Below are 25,999 nucleotides of genomic sequence, written 5' to 3'. Positions count from 1 at the left end.
ATCTACGCAGAATATGATGACAACCTGGATGAGGGTGGTGGCAAATGAGGATGAGGAAGTCATCCTCATCCCCAAGAGAAGAGGAGACTAGACAACCTGTGGTAATAGATTGAAAAATGGTAAAGGAGAGGATTGTAAAGATTCGTCCTTCACTCTTCTTCACCACATTCTCCTCCCCCAAATACATGACCTTCTTGCAGCAGAATTGTTTTGTTCTACTTCTTCCAAATGGAGATTCCTGGACCTTACCTTGAACCTGACAAATTAGACCCTCAGGCTCAGGCATTGGTATTTTTCACAGCTTCACCACAGTTGACTCCTGTGCATGTGAAAGTGTGAGGGTCTGCTATCAAGCTGTATGCAGATTCAGAGCACATAGCACTCCAGGCATGCATGCAGCTCTTTAATAGTGTCTGAGTCAAACTCCCTTTGGCCTTAAGGAGCTCTCTTGTCATAACCAGGTGAATTCAGAAGGAGTTTTCAGCTCTTGGGGTACTTAAAGGTATCCTATCTTAAAACCCAAACTAAAATGGAGCCCATCTAACACTATCACCTAACCTTGCAGGTGATGTCTTCAAGACCTAAGAAAGTAGCCCACCCTCCATAGTTCTCAGGAGAGAGCACTGCTGAAATCTCACCTCCTATTTCCCCAGAAATATGAAATAAGTTTTCTTAGGCAGCCCCCAAAGGATAATAAACAAGTTGCTTTATACAGAGACTCTACAATTTCCTGTGCTTGGCAGGTATAAGGGCAAAGTTATCACGGTACCACCTCCTGTGAATATAGAAGAGAGGAAGAAGAGAAAGAAAGATAGTTGCTTCAGCTCTAAAAGGTCAGTTTGGGGATTCATATTGGAAACCATTAAGGTCTCAAAGTTAGGTAGCAGTTTTCTAAATTATTAATGTCTAACATTAGCATTAGATACTAGTTTTCATTTCTATAAAAGTTTCCCAAATCTTCACTTTATCACCAGTGGAAATCTGGAGCTAATACTGACTGTGTACTTGTGTACACACTTCACATTTTATTAGTAAACTCTGCATTTAGTTCACACAGTAATTTTGCAAAGTAGGTGTCATGGACCCCATTCTACAGATAAAGAAAAGGAGGCCCAAAGAGCCACAATGCCTGCCCAAATCCACACAGGTAAAAAATGTTTCTATTAGTCTGAATTCCTGGAGAGCCAATAAGATGTATGTATACAGAGAGAAGACTTATTATAAAAAATCTGCTCATGTTATTATGGAAGCTGAGAAGTCCCAAGATCTGTAGTTGGCAAGCTGGAGACCAGAGAAAGCTAATGGTGTAGTTCCAGTTCAAATGTAAAGGCCTAAGGACCAGGGGAGCAGATGGTGTGAGTTTCATTCCAAAAGCTGGCATGCTCAAAACTCAAGACAAGCTAATGTTTAGGTTCAGGTCTGAAGACAGGGAAAAAAACCCAGTGTCTCAGCTCAAGGCAGTCAGGCAAAAGGAGTTCCCTCTTACTCTTACTCCTGGGAAGGCCAGCCTTTTTCTTTTAGTCAGGCCTTTAACTGATTGGCTGAAGACCATCCACATGGGGAGGGAAGTCTGCCTAACTCTATTTACCAATTCTAATGTTAATTGCATCCATAAACACCCTCACAGATACACCCAGAAAAATGTTTGACTAAATATCTGGGCACCCTATGGCCCAGTCAAGCTGACATACAAAATTAGCCATTGCAGTGAGTAAGATGACTAATTACCTCCGAAGCCCATGCTATTTCCACTGCCCTATCTGCCTGCTGTGAAGTATTTCTTATTTCAAAAATACATTTTTTTCTTTTGCAAGAAACTCAGGATGCACTTTAAAAAATTAACACTTGAGACTATTCAAATAAAAGATTTAATAGCTTGCTTATCAAAACACAGTTATCACCCTCCATCTTCCATTTTGCATTTTTTGGGCTGCTAGGAACACATGGTGTGTGGTTTTGCTGAGATGCTTCCTGCATACCTGAGCTATTGGGTCCCTAAGAAATCAAATTTGTTTTTCAACTTGGCATCATAATGAAGGAGAGCTGTCAGCATAGCATTTCTTAGTGCTGCCAATATCTTGAGTAATCTTAACGTTGTTAGATCAATAATGTGAAATTTTGCTAGTTATCATTTTAATTGATTTAATTGAAATTGATTTGGCATAAATGAGTGGACAGAAATTTATTAACAGTGACTGTGATGGTTTGAAGTATCTGCTATGTAAGAAGTGATGTGGCTTTGATTTATACATCTAAAGACTCCCTCTTTCCAAGTTCTATTAGAGAAACAAACCTAATGTTTAGTGCTAAAAACTATCAAACGTTCGTGAAGGTAGTATATGGAGATTCTGAAAACATCAGTATTTGGGTATGCCTTTCAGTTTATCTCATTTCTATCATGTGATTGGTTGTTATAATTCAGTTACTTTTGTAAACTACATATGTGTGCATTTATCCTTATGTCTATGTATCAGAAAATTTGATTTTTCTTTTGTCATTTGTGTCCCTAAAATTCAGACCACACCACAGAGAGGAGGAAGAGATGAAATAATAGAGCAAATTGTATTGACCTTTGTTTTATATATTTTTTAAATTCATTCTCTCCTAAGACTTGGATACTTGTTTTGTTACAGAAAGAGTTTTACTATAATAATTTTGGTCTATCAGGATTTGACATGTATTAAAGCATAAATAAATGGTCTCTAATTTTCTTGCTATTTTTAAAATTTTCAGTATGCACTACCTTTTGTGCTTCCCCGTTCCTTTTCTTCCTTTCTTTCCAATTTCTCTTCACCCTCCCTCCCTTCATCCCACTCCCCACCCCCACCGAAGTGCTCTATCACTGAAGACCTTCCTCAGCCCATGGAAGAGCTATTAGAAATTTATTAAGAACCACTTTCTGCTTCTTTGTCAGGGACAATCATTTGTTTTAGAGCTGATTTTCTGCCTTAATTAAACGAAAATGTCGCTCTGTCAAATGAATTCATTTATATTTATTAATCCAGTTCTCTAGGCTTGAATTTCTTAGTAGGGACTTGGTCTCATCATATTTGCTCACAGAATAAGCTGAAAAATGTCTCTTACATCAGTTTAAAAGACTCACAAATGATTACTCCACCCTGTAGAAGTACTATATAAACAAATCTGTGATTAACAAATGTGTGAATGATATTCCTGTGTAGATGCTATCTAGGTGCATATAAATATACATATTTGGTTATGTTGGTGCACACACATGCATCTGTGTGTGTTAGGGCAGGAAAGTCATGAATATTCGTTACTACGGTCCCTTATTACTTTAAGAAACTGTCAAAGGTAATATTTTAGCCACCTGTGTGTTTTTATTTGCCTTTTCAAAATGCTAATTGATGATGCAAAGTTTAAATGCTACCCAGTCTTTCCCTCCAAAATATTAAAGGATTGCTTATGGAGTATGGTCTTTGTATCTAACATTGTAATAGGTACTTAAAAAAATTAAAATGGAATAAACATATTCATTCACTCATGGAACAAGTTTTTTTGAGTTACCTACTATGGGTCCGATGAGGTAGTGGGAATCAGTGATGAACAGTACATCCTGAATCCATGCTTTTATGGAGCTTACAGTATCTAGCTCATAGTAGGTACTTGGCAAAGTATTAGCAAATAAGTGAATTAATTAATCTTGCAAGAGAAAGAGATAGCAGACTGATAATTATTAAGTTACGAATTGTATTAAGTCCTCAAAGGAGAATGTACGGACTTGAGATTGTATAGTTGGGACTAACAAAGTCGGGTTTGGAATTAGGGAGAGTATTTACAAAGAGGGAACAATGATGTTAAGGTATTTTGCTCGAACAGGGGGTAGTTGTGAGGTGACACTGGAGAATTATGCCAAAGCTAGACCGCCAGAACATTTAGGTCATATTAAACATGTGGGCCTTAACCCTAAGAAGTTTAGACACTCATGGAAGAGCTTTAAGCAGAGATGTGACATGATCAGGTTTCATTTTGAGATTAAATACTTCCAGAAGGCCAGCACACTAGTTCTTTTAAGCTTTCTGCTCTGTTTCTCGAGAACACATACTGAAAGGGGTAATATTACCTTGAATTATGTAAGAAAAAAACAAATGCAATTAAAGAAATTCTTACTGAAATGGTAGAAACCGGCACTGATGACTCCCTAGCACGGGTGGAGTTTGCTTTAGACTTTCCGGCCATCTCACAACCATAAATGTGAACTCCTTAATCATCCACGCTTTGTGGCAAAATCCCCGTGGGTACCCACAGCACCTTCGAGGTCCCTTGTATACACGTTACCATTTTTCTTCCTATAAAAAGCACACTTTCAACTCTACCTTGTTTTGTGTTTTGTTTTGTTTGTTTCTTTTTTTTTTTTTCTTTTCTTTTCTTTTACCTCAAGTGGTCTGGAGACAAAACTTGTTTTAAAGGACTGTAAAATTGAGTTTCCAACAATGTAAACAGTGACTTCATAAAATAGGCAGTTTTAATCTTTAAATAAACCATCCTTTTGTTTTCCTTTCTGTATCCTAATAAGAGTTAAAATTATGGCTTTGCAGCTTCCATAGTACTGGGAGTCGATTGGTCCCTTGGGTTAACCTGGCATTTGGGTCAGGAATTGCCAGTACTTTTGTTTCCTCATCTTCAGAATAGCTTCTGGTAGATACTAAGATTTGTTACACTAAAGACATTTGAAATACTTATTACTTAGGCTCCAGGGAGCCCATCCTATTCAAGCCTTGGTCTTAGAAGGAAAAGGGTGAGAAAGAGTTGAGGAAGTCCCTATTTATCAGTGGACTTCATTGCGTATTGATAAAGATGACCACTGCCCAGGTGGAGCAAAAAGTGATCTCCTGAGCAGGGTAGGAGAATGACTTTGACCCAGAGCTCCATCGCAGACCCTATAAGGTCAGCTCATAGAGTATTCAGTTGAATAAACATTTCCTGAACATATTGTATGCCAAATATAGGACCCTTCAGCCCAGTAAGTATTGCAAAACCTTAGAGCTTTAACTTCCCCAGTTTTTATCAGAATTGGTCCATACCCCAGGATACTTAGCCACACATGAGGCCAGGGCAAATAGCAACATCAGTGATAATCAGTATCATTTATTATATGCTTATTATGTGTTAGCACTGTTCTAAGCACTTTTTTAGCACTGTCATTTTATCCCTACAACTCTATGAGATGGGAGCTGTTATTATCCCTTTTCCTCTGCAGATCAAGCAACTGAGCCACAGAGAAATTAAATTATTTGAACCAAGTCACAGTATAAGAAGTGATGAAGCAAGGATTTAAACACAAGCTCTCTCCAGGAGCTTGATACTCTTAGATACCATGCAACGTTTGTTGCTATAACTGCATACATTGGGAATATAATATCTCATCATTGCTTTGTGCCAGGTGCTAGAGTTACAACTGGGAACACAATATAAATGGTCTCTGTCCTAACTGGGTTTGGAACCTGGTGGAAGATAGTATTAGTTGGCTAGGGCTGCGGTAACAAAGTATCACAGACTGGGTGGCTTAAACAACAGAAATTTATTTGCTCACTGTCCTGGAGGCTAGAAGTCCAAGGTCACGGTGTTGGCAAAGTTGGTTTCTTCTGAGACCTCACTCCTTGGCTTGTCTATGTCCAACTTATCCCTGTGTCTTCACATGGTTGTCACTCTCTGTGTTAGACCCAAGTCATATTGGATTAGAACTTATCCTAATCACCTAATTTTAACTTAATTCCCTCTTTAAAGACCCTATCTCCAAATATGTTACATTTTAACATACTAGGGATTAATGCTTTAACATATGAATTGGGGAGGGGGCAGGGAATAATTCAGCCCATAACAGAGATAGTTGTTAAAGAAGGCAAATACACACACACACACACACACACACACACACACACACACACACACACAGAGTTTAATGCCATACCCTGATTAATGATCCATTATAACTACTTCTTTCTTAAGTATTTTCTTTAAAGACTTGTTTTATATCTATAATGGTCTAACATGGGATGTGTTAACACATTTTCCTTCTCTGAATACTACCATTCTCTCTCATCCAATGATTTGGATATACTTTCATCCGTGGAGCATTCATGTACTACTCTGAACATGCTCAGCCAATTAGCAGTCTTTCTTAATACTTGACTTTGTACTCCCAGGTTATATTTATTCTGCTTTGGCCTCTCTTCCTGTCATTTATTTTGTCATCTGGTGATTGGTTTTGACACATAATGACAGAAAAGGTGTGCAGGGGATAGTGCTAAAACTACAGTAAAGAAACCAAAAAATATGCATAATTATGGGATGTTAAAATTCAAGGCTTATAGAGACTCAAATTTGCTTTTAAGGTAATGACTAAAGAAGCAGAAGATAATGATAAGTAGGAAGTTAGGAATGATCTCGACTTCATGAAAGGCAAGATGAGTATCACTACCATCTGAAATTGGCCACTGGTTGTTGGAAAAAAACCTATGGTGAGAGGGGTGTGAGACTTAATGGGATTTCAAAGAGTGGTTACCATTGTCCAGTGCCAGGTTGTGTTAATACAACTCACATACTGCTAAGTTGTATTAAGGGCATACAGGAAATGTATAAAATGCAAAGAGAGGCTCTAAGTTAGACTGGGGAGTAATAGTTAGCTTTAAGTGGTAGTAAGAAGGAGAAATGTGGGCTGGCCAGATGAAGTATAGGAGAAGAGCAAGCACATAGTTGGAAAAACACATACTAAGCTCTAAGGCAGAAGAGTGTTTGTTTTGTTTTGTTTTGTTTTCAAAAGATAGGGCCTTGCTCCATTGCCCAGGCTGGAGTGCAATAATGCAATCACAGCTCACTGCAATCACAACCTCCTGGGCTCAAGCAATCCTACCTGAGCCCCCTGAGTAGTTGGGACTAGAGATGTGCACCACCACACCTGGCTAATTTTTTTTTTTTTTTTTTTTGTAGAGATGGTATCTCACTACATTGTCCAGACTGGTCTCAAACATGGGTTTAAGGGATCCTCCCACCTTGGTCTCCCAAAGTGCTGGGATTACAGGTGTGAGCCACTGTGCCTGGCCTGAGTTTAGCATTTCCTAGGAACTGAATGAAGGCCACAAGTTGAATCACAGAGCTCGAGAGAGAATCATGTGGCTGGGACACTAGCAAAGGCCAGGTACCATGGAGCCTCAAAGCTACATTAAGGATTTAGAATAGGATCCAAGAAGTGCAATGAGAAGCCATTAAAGAATTTTTTTCAGTTTCATTATTTTTGACAATAATATTTGTTTTGGGAGTACAATGTGATATCCATGTATAGATTGTAGAATGATTAATTAGGCTAATTAACATATCCATGTCACATACTAATGGTTTATTTATGATGAGAACATTTAAAATCTACACTTTTAGGCCAGGTGCAGTGGCTTACACCTATGCTCCCAGCACTTTGGGAGGCCAAGGAAGGAGAATCACTTGAGGTCAGGAGTTCACCTAAAGTAATATAGTAAACCTTGTCTGTACTAAAAATATAAAAATTAGCTGGACATGGTGGTGCATACCTGTAATCCCAGCTACTCGGGAGGCTGAGGCACAAGAATCCCTTGAATCCAAGAGGCAGAGGTTGCAGTGAGCCTTGATTGTGCCACTGCACTCCAGTCTGGGCAACAGAGCAAGACCCTGTCTCAAAAAATATAAATAAAATCTACACTTTTAGCAACTTGAAGTATATACATCATTATTAACTATAGTTACCAAGCTGTGCAATAGATCACAACAATTTATTCCTTCTGCTTAGTGGGAACCCTTTGATTACTTCCCCTTTCAATTTAAACAAGGGAGTGATGAGATTCCATTTACATTTTCAAAAGATTATGCTGACAGCTTTGTGGAGATGGATTGGATAAGAGCAGAAATGAAACCAAGGAGGTCAGATAGTCCAATTTTGCAGAAATGCAGAAGAGAACAGGCGATAGTTAGAACTGAGGTCATAGTCAGAGGGAATGGGAGTGGATTTGTTTGCAGATAGGATCAATAGAACTTGGTACTGGACTGGATTTGGGAGGAGAAGGGGGCTTTAAGAGTGAATGCAGTTCGTTGGCCTGAGCAGCCACAAATGTGGAGGTACCTGTGCTGAGGAAGAAGAAGCATGAAGCAGAGAGTTGTCCTGGAAATGAGAGAGGTTGGTTTGGGACATGTGAAGTTTGAGGTCCTTTTGAAACACCCAATAAAGCAGTCAGATGTCTGACTATGACGCTCCAGTGAGGGACCTGTATGAAAATAGAAACTGAGGAATCATTAGAATTTATGTGTCAAGTATGCCATCGGAGTGGTGCAGTCACTTGATCACTAGACATTTCCTCCCTTCACTCACATTAGGTTTTGTTTATCATCAAGTAAGAGAGCTGAAGGTGCAGGTTCAAAGTGTCCTGTAGTTGCTTCCCTCCCTGAGCTGCAGGTGGGCATATATATATATCATGGGTCTCTTCTTATGAAGGTTTGTTCGCATGAATATCAGAAAAGGGCTTGAGAGGGACAAGAAGCTGTGCTGAGAAAGACTACAAAACAGCATTGCAGGGCCAGGTGGTGCCCTACACCGGCTCCCATTTCCAGCATTACTTTTGTCAACAGTGGAATAAACTATCACAGAGTGGCTCACCATGGTCTTGGGAGTCCAAGAATCTAAGTTGGCCTCCCAGCTGTGTCCCTCACTGCCTGTATAACCTTAGGCAAATGACAGATCTCTCTGAAAGTAAGTTTTCTTTTAAGTAAAATGAGAGCACATATACCTAGCTCAGAGAGTTGCTATCAGGATTAAAAGGGATATTTTTGCAAAGTAATTATTAGCACAGATCTCAATAAATAGCATATAGTAAATGGTTCTACTTCTAAGAACACGTTCTTTGCAGAGATTAATGTTAAGGATGAAGAACATATTTTATAAGGCTATTCCAATAAATCAAACACTGAAATTTTGTGAAAATTCTCAAACCAGCAAGATAAGAGAGGGGATCGTTTAGGATATATAGCTTTATCACTTCCATTAAATTGCTTCAGACACAGGGTAGTTTTTTTGTCAACCAGAATCACAGTCAAAGGTGTACCAATATCTAAAGACAGTTTTCAGCTTTTGTGAACAAGTCTAGTGGATGGTATATGTAAGCTTCTATATAGAGATATGCATTTGCATCTTTTTAATAATTTCCTTTGATCAGACTGTATAGCTTGTTGGAGAATCATTTCTAACGTTTTAGAAAATTTCTTTCTGTGTACATAAAGAGGATGTTTTATAGGATACAGAGGTTTTTTAGTTTTTTTCTGGGACTGGAAGAATCCCCACCACTACTACCTCCAAACTGTCTAGTCTATCCCCTTGCTGTATACCTTTGCATTAATTATTAATAGTTCCTTAATTTTTAAATAATTTTTATTTCTATAAGCTTTTGGAGAACAGCTCGTATTTGGTTACATGAGTAAGTTTTTTAGTAGTTATTTGTGAGATTTTGGTCCACCCATAACCCGAGCAGTGTACACTTAACCCAGTCTTTTATCCCTCGTGCCTCCTACCCTTTCCCCCAAGTCCCCAAAGTCTATTGTGTCATTCTTACGCATTTGCATCCTCATAACTTAGCTGCCACTTATGAGTGAGAACATACAATGTTTGGTTTTCCATTCCTGAGTTACTTCACTTAGAATAATAGTCTCCAGTTCCATCTTGCTGCAAATGCCATTAATTCATTCCTTTTTATGGCAGAGTAGTATTCCATTGTATGTGTATACACCACAGTTTCTTTATCCGCTTGTTGACTGATGGGGATTTGGGCTGTTTCCATATTTCTGCAATTGCAAATTACACTGCTATATGCATGCATGCGCAAGTATCTTTTTCATATAATGACTTCTTTTCCTCTGGGTAGATACTCAGTAGTGGGATTGCTGGATCAAATGGTAGATCTACTTTTAGTTCTTTAAGGAATCTCCACACTGTTTTCAATAGTGGTATTTTTCAATGTCCTACTGAGAAATATGCATGGTTATTATCCAGGTCAGTATTTTTACTAAGTACCTGCTGGGTGCCAAGCACTCTTTGGACTCAAATGAACAAAACAGAGCAGACTCCTGTTATTTCTGGACTCTGCAAATGTGATTTAACTAGAGAGCAGTACAAGGATATCTATGATTTAATTCTCATTTGAGCCATATATAATTAAGTGCTCTGAAATACCTCTGACCAGTAGAACTTCTGAAATGATGGAAAGGTTCTAGTTCTGCACTGTTCAGCACAGCAGCCACTAATGACATGTGGCTATTGCACACTTGAGTTGTGGTCAGTGTGACTAGGAACTGACTTTACAATTTATTTTAATTTGAATAACCACAGGTGGCTTCCAGCTGCCATACTGAACAGCATAGCATCAGTAATTCTGAGGAGAGATGGTGTGGACTCCAAGAATTCAGGAAGGAAGAAACCTGAGCTTGGAAATAAGGAGGAAACTGGAAGAAAACTCCGTTTACTCTAGTAGCATGAGCAAAGGCTGGGAGGAAGGAAAAGGTCTGTGGTTTATGAAAATTATGGAGGAAAGGGAATTGAGGGAAACAAGATGAGAGAGGCTTTCTGAAAATATTCAGGAAGAAGGTTCTAGAATCTAGACCATTCCTCTACTTTACATGTGTGTTATATTTTGCTAGGACCAAACCTCTCATTATTTGGAATAGGGGTTGCATAGTGTTTAACTTTTTTACGCCTTTTATAAATAAATGTTTTCCACAGAGTCATCATTTGCAATATACAAGTTGTTCATTGAAAGTTTTAATATCAGTCAGATGGGAATCTAAAGAGAATTCAAAGAAGCCATTACTTAGCAGAGGTTAAAGGAACTCACAAGGGTTGTTAAGTCACCCAGGAACAAGCAAGGCAGAAGCCTAAGTGGCAAAAGTGTGGGAATGTGTTAAAGAGCTCTGAGAAGAGCTGGAGCCTTGGAGGAGGGATCAGATGCCTGCAGGGAGGAAGGAACCATTTCAGAGCGGGCAGCCAATGCCAAAACCATCAGGTACAAGCGGGGTGGGGAGAGGAAAGGATAGCCTCACCTCTCGCCTCGTGCCTCCCACTGATACCACTCACTGGCTAAATGCATCCAGAAACTAGAGGGCGAGGGATGGCAGGCTGCATAGTCCACAGAGCCCAGCACTTCATTGGCACAGAGCTGGACTGAAGAGACAAGAATGGATAGTGAGGGAGGGGCAGGGAAGGGAAATGGAAATAAACAGCACTGTTATTTCCCACCCTTAATGTCTTAGTTTCAGCAGCTATAACAAATCTACCATTTTCTGGATAACTTAAACCACAGAAATCTATTTCTCATGGTTCCAGAGGCTGGAAAGTCCAAGATCAAGTTGCCTGCAGATCTGGTGTTTGGTGAGACCCCTCTTCCTCATTTGTAGACAGTTGCCTCATGCGGAGGAGAGTGGGAAAGGAATTTCTCTCCTGTCTCTTCTTACAAGGGTGTTAATCTCATCCTAGAGACTCCACCTTTGTGACCTTATTACCTCCCTAAAGCCCCATTTCCAGATACCATCACTTTGGGAATTAAGGCTTCAACATATAAATTTTTCTTTTGGTGGGGCACAAACATTAAGTTCATAGCAAATACTAAAAGGAAAACCAGTTTAATATATAGTATGTTGGTTAAATTATGACAAAACCATATAATGGTTTGAGATACAGCATTGAAATTACATGTAATAACAAGAGAACATGCTCACTAGATATTAAGTGAAAAGAATATGGAAACATCACATACAAAAAGATCAAAATATTGTAGTTAGTAGTGTATATACAATAAAATATAAATATATATTATTTTCACACACAAAAAAATCTGAAAAGATACAGCAATATTTTAACAGTGGTGTATCTGGATGGTGGTTTAAGGTAATTTTTATTTTCTTTGTATTCTCTCAGGTTTTCCCAATTTTCTAAAGCAACATAATTATTTTTATGATCCGGAACAATGTTCCTGTTGTTTTTTGACATACCTGCAGGGCTGTATTGAGTAGAGAGAGGTATGTGGCCAAGTTCCTTTTGAACAGTCATTTGCTGGCCCTACGGTTAGCATAGCTCTTTGTGTGTACCCCTTTCTACAGTGACCAGGCACCTTAGCTGCATTTCTTAGTGCATTAAAAATGAGACAAGTCAATAAAATGCTCTTCTTTAAAAATATTCCTTTGAGAAACCCTGAGGTACTGGAGAGTGGCCTGATTTCCTATTGATCTTTTTATTGCCTCAATTATTTTATCAAACACGGTTAGTTAATTCAGATCCCCACCAACCACTTTTCCCCATTGTCTATTACATTTGGTCTCTGTTAAATATGAATCTTTGGTGACACTTCCATTACCAAATTGACAGTTGCATAATGCTTTATTGACATCTGTAAGAATGGTACATATTTCTTAGGAACCATGGAGATGGTAGGCTTTTTTTTCTTTTTTTCTGAACCACCTAAGCATAGCCGGTTGTGTGTGCTCTTGTAATTTTAATCTTTAAAACAGCAATCCATCTGTTTCATGGTTTTATTCTTTCCTAATAGAAAGAATTTCCCCTTACCGTCTTACTGATCTACAACCATTTGACCATGATGGACTCTTGTAAATGGAATTATCTCAAGTGATTTGATGACTTCTCATATTACTTTTCATTTCAGTAAATCCACTCCCTCTTCCTGGCTTGCTTTTTAACCTCCAGCTGCTACCCAATTATTAGTTCTTGGATGACTGCTTCAACAGCATTACTGTAGTACTTCCTTGTAGCAGATATTAATAATACTAAGCAGTTTGTAAATGTGCACAGTGTTAAATGCATATAAGGATTATTTTTGATAACTCTAATTATAGTTTTGCTACTCGTAAGTTAGGATACTTGTGGTTGCAAGGAACAGAAATCAACTTAAGGTAGCTTCAGCAAAACAATGGGCCAAATACATTGGTTGGATAAACCTAATACACATACAGAAGGAGTCTTCACCAGGGCTTCAAGTCAAAGAGCCAGCAAGGCTTCCAGAAGGATGAGAACTGCGAACTGGAAAACCAACAAGAATTGAGACAATCTGCTCTCATTTTCTCTTGTTTCTGCTTTTCTCACAATCTACTTCTTCATTTTTTAGACACACTCTGCAGGTTGATTCACAGAATGGCAGAAGATGACTTCCTACTCTTTTCAAGTTGACTGGCTATGGCTACAGCCCTCAGAACTTGCTCAAGTTCTCTCTCAATTTTTCAACTTTCTGCTCCCAGAAAAAGAACTTGGGCAAGTTCCTTTCTTTTCTTAGTCTTGCTAGTGTATGTCAATCCTACATACACATACATAACCTGATAGCCTTGCTATCGGGTTAGGGTTGACATACACTAGTGAATGGTTAAACCATCACAAATCACAGCACGGTGAGGTAAATGCTGTGATTGAGGCAGCTGGAGAGGAAGTTCTGCCACTCCCTACTATAGGACCTTGGGCAAGTTCCTTTCTTTTCCTAGTGTCACTCTCCCGTAAAATAAAAGGAGTATGTTCTGCCCCTTCCCATCCGAATTCCAAATTCCCTGGACAGGAACTGTAATTGACCCAGCTTTGATCCAATCAGCAACAACTGGAGGCAGAGTTGAGAGGTACATCCCTCACTACCGGCAGACATCCCGTATCCCCTGTGATCATTTTGAGAGGATCAGACCATTTTACGAAGTGTCGACCATAATTAATGTGTAGTTGATGCCTTCATTGTATTTAATAAATTACAGAGATACAGATTTGCCAAAGTAAACATCTTTTTTGCATTAATATTTAGAATGAGATGAACCATATAGCTCGTAAAGATGTAGCCAGAGAAGAAGTAGATTTTGGAGACTCATGTCCCATGTGGTGAGAAAGAGTAGATTTTGCATTCTTCACTTAAGAGATTGTCATAGAGATATTTCAGGGAGATGATGGGATGTGATCTAAAGAACTGAAGTAAAATATCAGAACTAGGAATGATACTGAGAAAAGTAAAATAGAAAAGGATTAGCTCGTAAGAGACAGGCAGGTTTCCCATTATGAATATGGCTGTTTGGGTACCACATTTATTAAGAATCTACTATGCTATGGTCTATACACCAAACCACACATGTTTTATGAAGCTTGACTCCTGGACATGAGAATATCTGTTTTGAAGCAACTAAAATATGATTAGCCTTTCTGTGTGGGCCTTATTGCTTTGTATTCCCAAATAAAGACATATAGGTAGTCATTCACTTAATAGACATTTGTCCAACATTGCTAAGCCTCAGGCAAATCCTAGGCACTGTGGTTATCAAACAGACCTTTAAATGAGTATTAGTATTAATTCAGCTCTGTGGCAGGCACTTAGGTCAGCACTTCACATTCTTTTAACTCATTATTCTCAAAACACACACCAGGAAGTAGATTTTTCTGTAATTTCCATTGTATAGAGAAGAAGCAAGGCACCAAGACACGGGAACGACAGGGGCTGGAGCTTGACGTCAGATCTATCTGACTATAAAACCCTTGGTTGTGTTGATTTAGTTAGCATTGCTATCAAGTTAGGCTTGACATGCATTAGTGAATGGTTAAACCATGACAAACCACAGCATGATGAGGTAAATGCTGTGATTGAAGCAGCTAGAAGAGGAAGTTCTGCCACTCCCTGTTATGACACCTTGGGCAAATTCCTCTCTTAGCCTCACTGATCTGTAAAGTAAAACGAGTAAAGGACTAATCTTACAGGTGATTGTGTGGAGTAAGAGAGCTGATAATAGATGAAGCGCTCCCACAATGGTAGCTTTTGTTTTTGAGCCAAAGTCTCACTCTCTTGCTCAGGCTGAGTAACAGCTCACTTGCAGTCTTGACCTCCTGGTCTCAAGCAATCCTCCTAACCCAGCCCCTTGAGAAGCTGGGACTACAAGCATGCATCACCACACCAGGCTAGCTTTTCAATTTTTAGTAGAGATGAGATCTCACTATGTTGCCCAAGCTGGCCTCAAACTCCTGGGCTGAAGCACTTCTCCCAGTTTAGCTTCCCAAGGTACTGGGATTACAGGTGTGAGAAACAATGCCCAGTAGGTGGCTCTTGTTACTACCCAGTGCTCTGTACTCTGAAAACAGGTACTGCCCGAGTCCCTGAGGACTCAGGGAGGAAACAAGCTTTGATGCATCTGATGTTGCTAGGTAAAGAGACAAAGGTTGGATATTCGATGTAGAAGAATCTGTAAATGAAGGCTCTTCATTTATTCAATGCACATTTATTGAGCATATACTATGTGCCAAGCACTGAGCTCAGTGTGTTAGTTAGGGGTGGATAAGCACAGCACCATGGAAGCCTGTAGAATGTTCTAGATCCTGACTTTAAACAATAGAAGAACCTGAGGAAAGTTGCCACCAGGAAATATCTGGGAGAACAGTTATGGACATGACAAACCTAAGATTGTCTCAAGGAGACAGCGAACCAATTTCTTCACCAAGCCCTTTCAAAGTTCTGTATTCAGCAACTGTTTTATCACACTTTGTGCACTGAGGGGTTCCTCCCCTCCATATTTTTTGCACCTACCTGTGTCTACATACTACTACAAAATAAATCACTGTCCTTCATTTTTCAGGATGACACAGCTGACTTTTCATATATCTCGATGAAGGATTATTCAGTTATACAGAACATTCTTCAACTGGAGATAGCTTGAGAAGGGGTAAAAAAAAAAGTGTTAAGGCATATTAAAAATTGGCTTATTCTAGTGGCAGTTTGTCATTTTTCAATTTGGCATCTTTCCCTATTCTTTTTTCTACCAGGAAGATCTGTATGACTCTTGATTCAGAGGGGATTTTCTTGTGAGGTACATTTCTCCAAGCATATGGATAAAATTGCCAGGTTTAATTGAAGGCTGTTTAGAGTCTTGCTCTATTTACAGTCAAAAGCAGATCACTTCTGTTCTTGGCCTTGGTCCTAGACTCCCAGGAAATTAATGGTGCCTCTTGGCCTGTGACAGTCTGTGTTTAGTTCCTGGAATTGGCTTCTGGCTTTGACTGGCCTTGGGTGTCAGGGCTTCCTTGGCCCAGGTGGGCCAACTCCACCTGGTGCTATTCTGGTTCCCTCAGGCCACCCTTGTCTGACCAGCTCACCCTATAGTCTCTGAAGCCACAAGATTGTTGTCTGTGCCTTCCTGTGATTCATAGTGTGGAACAAAGGATCAAAACGGCTTGTGCTGGAAAGAACTTCATTTACTTTTTTAAAAAGTAAGAAGCAGTCAGGCACAGTGGCTCATGCCCATAACCCCAGCACTTTGGGAGGCCGAGGCAGGTGGATCACTTGAGGCCAGGAGTTTGAGACCAGCCTGGGCAACATGGCAAAACCCTGTCTCTCCAAAAATTTAGCTGGGCATGGTAGCACGTGCCTGTAGTGCCAGCTACTCGCGAGGCTGAGGTGGGAGGATCACTTGAGATTGGGGGGCAGAGGCTGCAGTGAGCTGAGATGGCACCATTGCACTCCAGCCTGGGCAACAGATTGAGACATTGTCTCAAAAAATATAAGAAATAAAAATGAGTAATAAACACATTTATAGCAGTTAGTGTGTACTAAGCACTATTCTCGTTTTACAGGTGAGGAAACTGAGACACACTAAGGTTAAGCAGCTTGCTACACAGCTAATCACTGGCACAACTGGAAACTAGCCCCAGCAGTCAGATTCAGTGCGTGCACTGTTAACCCCCGACTGTGCCACTTTGCCCTGCTTTGAGGTAACCTAGTTCAACCTCTAATTAGATGAGTTATTGTATAAAAAAGCTCTTAACACACAGTAAGAGTTATGTAAGAGCTAGTTATTATTACTAGTGTGTTTTATGATGGTGAAAACTGAAACCAGACAAGTGATGGAAGCTTATCCATTTAGTCCAGGATTTCCCAAATTGTATTCTATAGGACATTTGTATCAATAGGATGTTATAGGTGTTCTTTTTAAAAAATATATTATTATAGTCAAATAGGTTTGGAAAATGTACGTTTAAAAAACAGCCTTTTATAGTGTAGTACTTCTCAAACCCTTTAACATGCTAGTGTGCATTATTAAGCTTCAAAAAGTAGCCATAGTATCCAGACTTTTCTCACCTTTCCCCACATTTTACACATATTTGAGACCATTGTGGAGAAAGCAGTTAACGTAGCAGGCCTTAGATTGTTTTCCTTAGAAAGTTCTGTTTGCAAGGTTGGCCCCGGCTGGTGTCTAGAAACTTGGGTTTCAGGAGGGTTCCCACACTCCCTGACCAGAATGGTTCATGGTGTCTGAACTGTTTGTATAAACAGTGTCATTTATGCTGAACACCTGCTTTTCTTCTGGGAGCCTAGAAGTTTGGTACATGCTAGGAAGGATCCCCAGTAAAAACCTGGGGCACTGAGACTGGGCCCAGTGGCTCATGCCTGTAATCCCAGCACTTTGGTAGGCCAAGGTAGGAAGATCACTTGAGCCCAGGAGTTCAAGACCAGCCTGAGCTACACAGCGAGACCCTGTCTCTACAAAATAGTTTTAGAAAATTAACCAGGCATGGTGATGTGTGCCTGTAGTTCCAGCTATTCAAGGTGGGCCATGGGGGTAAAGGGGTACTGAGGCAGGAGAATCCCATGAGCCCGGGAATTCGGGGCTGCAGTGAGCTGTCACTGCACCACTGTACTCCAGCCTGAGCAGCAGAGCAAGACCCTGTCTTTGACAACAACAATAGCAGCCTTGGCCACTGAGTCTCTGATGAGCTTGCCTGGTAGACATTTCACATGTGTTGTCACAAATCCTTGTTGGAGGAATTCAACACATCCTGTATGACTCTACTAAAGGAAGGACTTTTGTTGGCTCATGCCTAGTTTTCTCTGGACTCTGCCCCAGGTGCCTTTTCCCTTTGTTGATTTTACTTTGTATCCTTTTGCTATTGTAAATCTTAGCCATGAGTACAACTATATGCTGAGTCCTGAGAGTTCTCTTAGTGAATCACAGAACCTGGGGCTGCTCTTAGAGACCCCCTGTCACATCCAGAAAACTATTTCCCTCTCAATGCCTTCTCACATCTTATGGGTCGTTGGTTCTACAGCACGCAGCCTGGAGGAGCTAGCTGTTCAATCCCATGAGTTAGAGGCAGAGATTAGCCCACATAATTATTCTGGACTTTTGGTGAAAAATGTTGGGGTTCTGAAGGCTCGTGTGGAGTAGCACTTTCTTCCTGCCTGGGACACATAGATTGAATATATATTGAGAGAGCAAACTGACTAGTACATTTCTACCATCTTTCTGGAATATTCAGTTGAGAAGGATAAGCATGGAAACAGTAGCCTCAAGACATAACCATCCTTTATGTTCTTCCATTTTTAGATTTAGCTCTTTAGCCCATATTAAAATTATTTGTATAAATCTATATTAGCATGTGTATGAAACTGTAATAGAATTACATATATATATATTTATATGGTTTTATAAAGTTTGTTTACTACATCTAATCAGAAAACCCTACTAAAGGGATTATATGCCTTTTGGGACCTCATGCAGGAGCCTGTGACATCCCTCGATAATTATGATTTCCCTGAGTTCATATTACAGAATAAACAGATGCACCAAGGGTCTCTGGAGAGCAGGTAGGCTGCTGTGGTGCGGGACAAGCTGAATGGAGAGTGGTTAGCCCCAGCGTCCCTTCTCTCAGCACCTTTCCTGGTGCTCCTCCTCCTCCACATTCTTCATGGCTGACTTGTCTTCCTTTTATATGTTTGCCAGATGCCAAAAGTTATATTTGCATATCCTCTACCATGAGTGGGGAACTGTGTCTCCTGCAGTCCAGCGGCTCCAGTTTTCTCCCCTACTTTATATGCCTAGACCCACCTACCCTGTCCTTTGACCTTGTTTTCACTGCTCTTGACCTGTTTCCAGTTAATACAATCTTACTCCAACAAGCCACCAGGGAGGATTGGTTTAACTGGCTCCTTGCCCCACTGGCTAGTTGGACAGATAATTCTCTAAGCAGTTTGTTTTCCTCACTGTCTACACCCCAGGCTTATGCTGCATCATGCCTTCATTTATGTCTTTCTTCTACATCTTTGTCCTGTTTGACCTCTCCAAATCCCAGCTCAGGTTCCACTCTGTCCTCTGAGAAATTGGCCCTCCTCATTGTACCACTACCAACCTTTCTGGACCTGTGAATTCTCACCAACATCTCTGTCTCTACCATACACCTTAGCATGTATCACTTTATTTGCTTATATAGTCATACATCGCTTAGTGACAGGAATATGTTCTGGGATATGCATCATTAGATAATTTCATTGTGTGAGCATCGCAGTGTGCGCTTACAGAAACCTAGATGGTATAGTCTATTACAGCCCTAGGATATGTGGTATAATCTATTGCTGTAGGCTACAAACCTGTACAGGATGTCACTGTACTGAATACTGCAGGTACTTTTAACACAATAGTTAGTATTTATATATCAAAACATGTTTAAACCTAGAAAAGGTAGAGTATAAGTGCAGGATAAAAAATAAAAAATGGTACCCTCATATAGGGCATTTACCGTGAATGAAACCTGCAAGACTGGAGGTTGCTCTGGGTGAGTCAGCTGGTCAGTGAGTGAGTGGTGAGTGAATGTGAAGATCTAAGACATTACTGAACACTACTGTCGACTTTATAAACACTGCACACTTAGGCTACACTAAATTTATAAAAATATAATAATTGTACTGTAATGTTACAATGGTTATGATGTTACTAGATGATAGGAATATTTCAGCTCCTTCATAATCTTATGGGACCACCATTGTATATCGATTCATTTTTTACTAAAATGTCATTATGTGGCATGTGACCGTACATCCAAGACTCAGTGATTGAGCTCCTGCTGAGAGCCTTTCATTACACTAAAAAATGGAGATACCAAAGAGAATAAAACAAGTCCCTGCCCTCAAGGAGTTTACTGTCTAGTTGAGCTATGACATGGTGTGTTATCCTGTTCTTTATCACATGCTAGTGCTATTCTACATGAGAGCTTGGAACTCTTCTTGTGTTGTTTCCATTTCCAGAGTGATGAATGATCAATAGGACACAATGGTTAAGAGCTCAGGAACAAACCCAGTTCATATCCCACTTCTGCAGTTTACTAGCCATTTTAGCCTCTATTTCCTCATCTTTAAAGTGGGAATAGTTATATCTACCTCTTACAATGTTGCAAGGGCTGACTTTGATAAAGTTTATAAAGTGCTCAGAACTGAGTTAAGCATATACTAATCACATAAGGAAAAGGTTGCTATAATTCTTACCAAGTTGGCCTACGACACAAGCCTTTGTGGTATTTTTCCCTGGAACTCTGACCTCAGAGCAGCCCTGGGAGATGTTTCCTAGTGGGCAAGGTCCCAGCATTGTACTGTCAACCTTCCCACATTAGTTTAACCTGAGCAGGATAGGGGGAGTTAAAACAGAAAGCAACAGTGAGTCAGAAAGTCAACAATGAATGCAAATACGTACAGGGCTTCCTCTGCACAAGGATATGGATTTCCACATCCATGTTTGGCTTGAAGTTTGCTGTCTCTAGTTTGCTTCATTTCCTGGCAGTCACTAGAGGCAGAATGGAAGCTGGAAGTCAGGAAGGAATTTCCATGTAATGACCACATACTGTGTGCCAAGTGCCGTATATGTATGCACATTCTCTTTACAACATCCCTGCCAAGAAGATATTTTTATTCTCACTTTACAAATCAGAAAACTGAGACTAAGAGGTTAAGTAACTTAACCAAAGTTGCATGGCTAACCCAATGCAGCTCCAAAGCTTGTGTCCATTATATTGAGTGCCCCTTAGTAAATCAAATCCATGGAAGTCCTGACCTAGTCCAGCCTGATCTGTTTGCATTTCCCCCTCTACACAATACACTCCTTGGCCCAAGGGGTCTATGGTAGAGATGGAAACTTCAGTGAGCTTGCAACTCTATTGTTCTAATACACCTCTTCAGGTCCAGGATGAGGTAAGGCAAGCAAAGTGCTTGGCACAAAATGTAGAGGCACTTACTCTCAAGTTCATATGCGTACAAGACCACAAATTTGCTCACCCTAATCCCAACCCAGCCCCTCCTGTTGATTGTCCTGGGATGTGGCTAATGGGATACTCTAGAGGAAACCACAAAGATCTTCATCACCATGTTAACCAAAATAAGGCTGGGACTGGCTTTCAGGGTGTTTTATAATACTCCCCTGTCAATTTTTGCATGTTGCCATTTCTGGTTAGCGTCTGTCCCCAAAATGATTCCCCCCCCCCCCCCCCGCCCACAAAACTACCTTTTATTATTTTTTCCACCAGATTTTCTCTCCAAAACTACCATGTAGCCACACAAACAAGAAGAGAAAGAGATCACTGAGATCCTCCATCAAGGCTAGAAAATTGGTTTTAACCAATTTGCTAACTCCACTCTGTTGGAAGTGTCTGAGTAGAGGAGAATTGGGGAAAGATTGGTGCACGGGATGAGCAGGACCTACCTCCTTCTTGAGATGTGGAGAATTGCACTTGCCATTGTTGGAGCCCAGGCCAACCCTCCTTATCTTACAGATGAGGAAACTGAAGTCTTGAGAGGGTAAATGACTTCCGTGAGCTCACTTAGTTGGCCAATACTCAATTAGAGCTAGAACCCCTATTTCCTACTCCTAGCACTTTTTCCACACTGAGTTAGGGAAATGGGGTCCACCATGTACATCCTTATCTTGACTGCATTGCTACCACCTCCACCACCAACTCCTCAAAGGAGGCACCATCCTGACTATAGCTGTGCCCATTTTTCTCTCTGTCAAAAGCCTGTTCATGTAATTGAATACCAGCAGTGCAGTACATGGACCACCTACATCAGAATCCTCTAGAGTAATTAATTGAAAATGAAGATTCTTGGGACATTTCCTAATTCTTCTGAGTCAGAAGGTGATTCTATCACTAGCATTTGGGAACTACTGATCTGGATTTGGGGCTATTTATATCAGTGACTTATTCCGTTTCTGGGATTCCTTTTGTTTTTCTTTCCTTTGGGGCATTAAGTCAGTATTGTATCATCATCTTGTATTTCTAGTTCTCAGTCAAATTCAACAAGAAATGAAACTCACTATATTCTTCATCAGACTATAATTCGGCCAAGATAGAAATGGGAAAAGGGAAATTTCAAAGTAGGAGATACTCGATTTTCTCCTACTAAATCGGGCATGATAGAGTTATGTAGAAAGATCCCTTATCTACGATTGGTGGGTTTCAAGTCTCTTCTCAAAGACAGTGAAACACTTTTAAGATTGTTATTGTAAGTTGTAGCCAAATTATTTCCAAATGTATTTCAGTAGTCTCTTTAAAACTTTTTTTTTTTTTTTTTTTTTTGAGACAGAGTCTTGCTCTGTCGCCCAGGCTGGAGTGCAGCGGCATGATCTCGACTCACTGCAACCTCCACCTCCTGGGTTCAAACGATTCTCATGCCTCAGCTTCCTGAGTAGTTGGGATTATAGACGCCTGCCACCAAGCCTGGCTAATTTTTTTGTATTTTTAGTAGAGACGGGGTTTTGCCATGTTGGCTGGGCTAGTCTCAAACTCCTGACTTCAGGTAATCCGCCCACCTCAGCCTCCCAGAGTGCTGGGATTACAGGTGTGAGCCACCACACCAGGCCTCTTAAAACTTTTTCGTGAGAATTTTGTTTAGTGCTTTAAGCAAAGGGTACATAATGGTGGGCATGGGCCATTTCTGTGAATATGCATGTCTGCCACTCAGAGGGTTTCAGAAAATTTGAATTAGTTGCCAATATTTAAAATCAGATTTCAACAATTTAAAATATAAATGTTTATCTTCTATTTTAAACATTTAAGCTATTTTCACACTGGGCCTGTCACATACTGCCTGTTTGTGCCCTCCTGAAATTGATACGTCGAAACACCAATCCCAATGTGATGGCATTTGGGGGTGCGGCTTTTGGGAGTGATTAGGTCTTGAAAGTGGAGCCGTCATGAATGGGATCAGTGCCCTTATAAAAGGGGTCCCAGAGAGCTCTCTCACTTGCTTTCCACTATGCAAAGACACAAGGAGAGGTTGGCATCTGCAGCCGGCACCAGAAACTGACCATGGTGGCATCCTGATACCAGATGTTCAGCCTCTAGAACCATGAGAGATAAATTTCTGTGGTTTATAAACCACCCAGTCTGTCTACGGTGCAGCCTGAACAGATTCAGACCGGGCCACAGCCACACAATGCAATAATCTGGTTCATAGAGGTGCTCTCTTAGGCTATGGCATATTAAAGATGTTTGTAAAATATTTAACATTTCTTTTTTTTTTTTTTTTTTTTTTGAGACGGAGTCTCGCTCTGTCGCCCAGGCTGGAGTGCAGTGGCCGGATCTCAGCTCACTGCAAGCTCCGCCTCCCGGGTTTACGCCATTCTCCTGCCTCAGCCTCCCGAGTAGCTGGGACTACAGGCGCCCGCCACTTCGCCCGGCTATTTTTTTGTATTTTTTAGTAGAGACGGGGTTTCACCATGTTAGCCAGGATGGTCTCGATCTCCTGACCTTGTGATCCGCCCGTCTCGGCCTCCCAAAGTGCTGGGATTACAGGCTTGAGCCACCGTGCCCGGCCTTTTTTTTTTTTTTTTGAGACAGAGTCTCACTCTTCGCCCAGGCTGGAGTACAGTGGCGCCATCTCGACCCACTGCAAGCTCTACCTCCCGGGTTCATGCCATTCTCCTGCCTCAGCCTCAGGAGTAGCTGGGACTACAGGTGCCCGGCACCACACCCAGCTAATTTTTTGTATTTTTAGTGGAGATGGGGTTTCACCTGTTAGCCAGGATAGTCTCGATCTCCTGACCTCATGATCCGCCCGCCTCAGCCTCCCAAAGTGCTGGGATTACAGGCGTGAGCCACCACGTCCGGCCTATTTAACATTTCTTTTCTGAGAGGTGGGGTCTAGGTATGCTCCTCTTGGATCTGGGAAGTCTTAGTGACTGCTCTTATCAGTGAAATACAAGAGGCGAGGCTAAGCTAGGCATACACTGGCTCATTTTCTATCTGTTGGGACACGTGTTCAGGGCAGTGAGGCACCATGTCACACCAAGGCCAGCTACCCTGAGAAGGGTATGTGACGTGAGAAGACCAAGACCATGCTGTGAGAAGACCAAGCCACATGAAGACGCCCTAGAGAAAGAAACACCATGTAGAGAAAGACAAAAAGGTCAAGGAGCTCTAAGGTGCCAGATACACAAATGAAGAAGCCATTCATTTTTCATCCCCGTGAGGTGATGTCATAAGGATCAGAGATAAACCACCCAGCTGAGCCCTTCAGGATTGCCTCACCCACAAAAGTATGAACAAATTAAAATGATTGTTTTAAGCCACAAATTTAGAATGGACAACTGAAACAAGAGGATGTCTTTCCAGTGCGCTCTGTTCTGACCCCCGTTCCTTCCTCTGGCTTTACTTCAATTGTTTTACATCCTCGCTCCTATAGGAATTTGGGTCATAATCTTTATTTAAATTTCAGTCTGGAGAGCCTTGAATTATGTAAACTTTTGGAAATTAAAATTTTTTTGAGACAGAGTCTCACCCTGTCGCCCAGGCTGGAGTGCAATGACACAATCTTGGCTCACTGCAACCTCCGCCTCCCGGATTCAAGTGACTCTTCTGCCTCAGCCTCCCAAGCAGCTGGGACTACAGGCATGCACCACTATACCCAGCTAATTTTTGTATTTTTAGTAAAGACAGGGTTTTGCCGTGTTGGCCAGGCTGGTTTCCAGCTCCTGGTCTCAAGTGATCCACCCACCTTGGCCTCCCAAAGTGCTGGGATTATAGGCATGAGCCATCACGCCTAGCAGGAAATTAAAATATTTAAAATAATAATATACATATATACATATGTGTATGTGTATGAGTATATACATGACAAAATTAAGTTGTAAGGTCAAGAATGATACAGAGAGCAAATAAAATGTCTACTTGAAATACTTTACCTCCATGAGCCCTCTTGCTCAAGGTAAAGAGACCATAAGGTCAAGAATTGGTCATCCCTGGCAATTGGTTTTCTTATCTATATAAAGGCAGCTCCCATTCGTCTTTGACATGAGTCAGTCTATCAGTAAGACAGCCCAGCTTTTGTGTTTTTTCTTTTGGGTGTATATTTATGTATCTTGTAATGTTCTTGAAATTTATTCCAAGGCAATACAGCCTGTGGGGCAAGTGAAATGTCTTCTTTGTTGAAGCCTGTGCCTTATTCATCTTGTTCCTCCAGCTCTCAGTAAATGTTTGTTGAATAAATGAATGAACAAATGAATGTGTGTTAGTCACCGAGGGTACAAAGACAAATGAGACACAATCCCTGCCCTTGAGGAGCTCACAGTCTATTGAACACAGGCAGCAAATTAAATGCTGGTCATGCCTCCTGGGTAGCACATTCTTTTATTCAGAAACACCATTTCATCTGTGCTTAGCCTCTGTTCACACCCATATCCAGATGAAACTACAAGATGTGTGAAAACGTGCCCTGGAGGAGCCCCGACTGGGGCAAGGGGCTGCAAACCACCTGCTCTGAAGAGACAGCCTCTCAGTGTTGAAGTGAGTGCATGGGGAGGACAAAGAGAGGACCCACCCATAGCAGCTGCAGGAACAGAGACACAATTACTCAGAATCACCCTCAGGGACCCATCAGAAAAGCAAGAACAAAATCACTGCCGCATCATTCCATCAGGCTGTACTTGCACAGACCACAGAAATGCAGCGAGGCTACTTGATCAGCACCACTCCTCAAAGCTGCGGCTACAGCCAAAAGATTCAGGACAGACACCAGAGTTTTGCTTCGTTTCTTAAAAGAGATGTGAGGAAGGCCCTGATTATAATCAGCCTGCTCCCCTCCCACCTACCCTTCCCATGCATTTCAAGGAATTGTCTTTTTTCCTTCTCTAGTAGAGCTGGCAGAGTGTCAGCTTGTGCATTTTTCTTTCTCTCTTTCTCTTTCCTTTCCTTTAT

General features: G+C 40.9%; 1 protein-coding gene across 3 annotated transcripts in view; it reads left to right on the top strand.

Moving 5' to 3' along the window:
• Positions 1 to 25,999, top strand: part of SAMD12 (sterile alpha motif domain containing 12) — a 492,848-nt gene that overhangs the window by 261,934 nt on the left and 204,915 nt on the right. Inside the window, exon 5 of one of the 3 annotated variants that reach the window (XM_025395204.1) lies at positions 24,070 to 24,596. The exons of the other annotated variants lie outside the window; for them this stretch is intronic. Coding sequence (XP_025250989.1) covers positions 24,070 to 24,077 — 8 coding nt within the window. The 3' untranslated portion in view covers positions 24,078 to 24,596. Of the gene's footprint in view, positions 1 to 24,069; positions 24,597 to 25,999 lie in introns of those variants that run through there. 3 annotated transcript variants of the gene reach the window in all.

Source organism: Theropithecus gelada, chromosome 8 (genome assembly GCF_003255815.1).
Source record: "Theropithecus gelada isolate Dixy chromosome 8, Tgel_1.0, whole genome shotgun sequence".
Lineage (NCBI taxonomy): Eukaryota > Metazoa > Chordata > Mammalia > Primates > Cercopithecidae > Theropithecus > Theropithecus gelada.
This window is presented reverse-complemented; position numbering and strand designations above follow the sequence as displayed.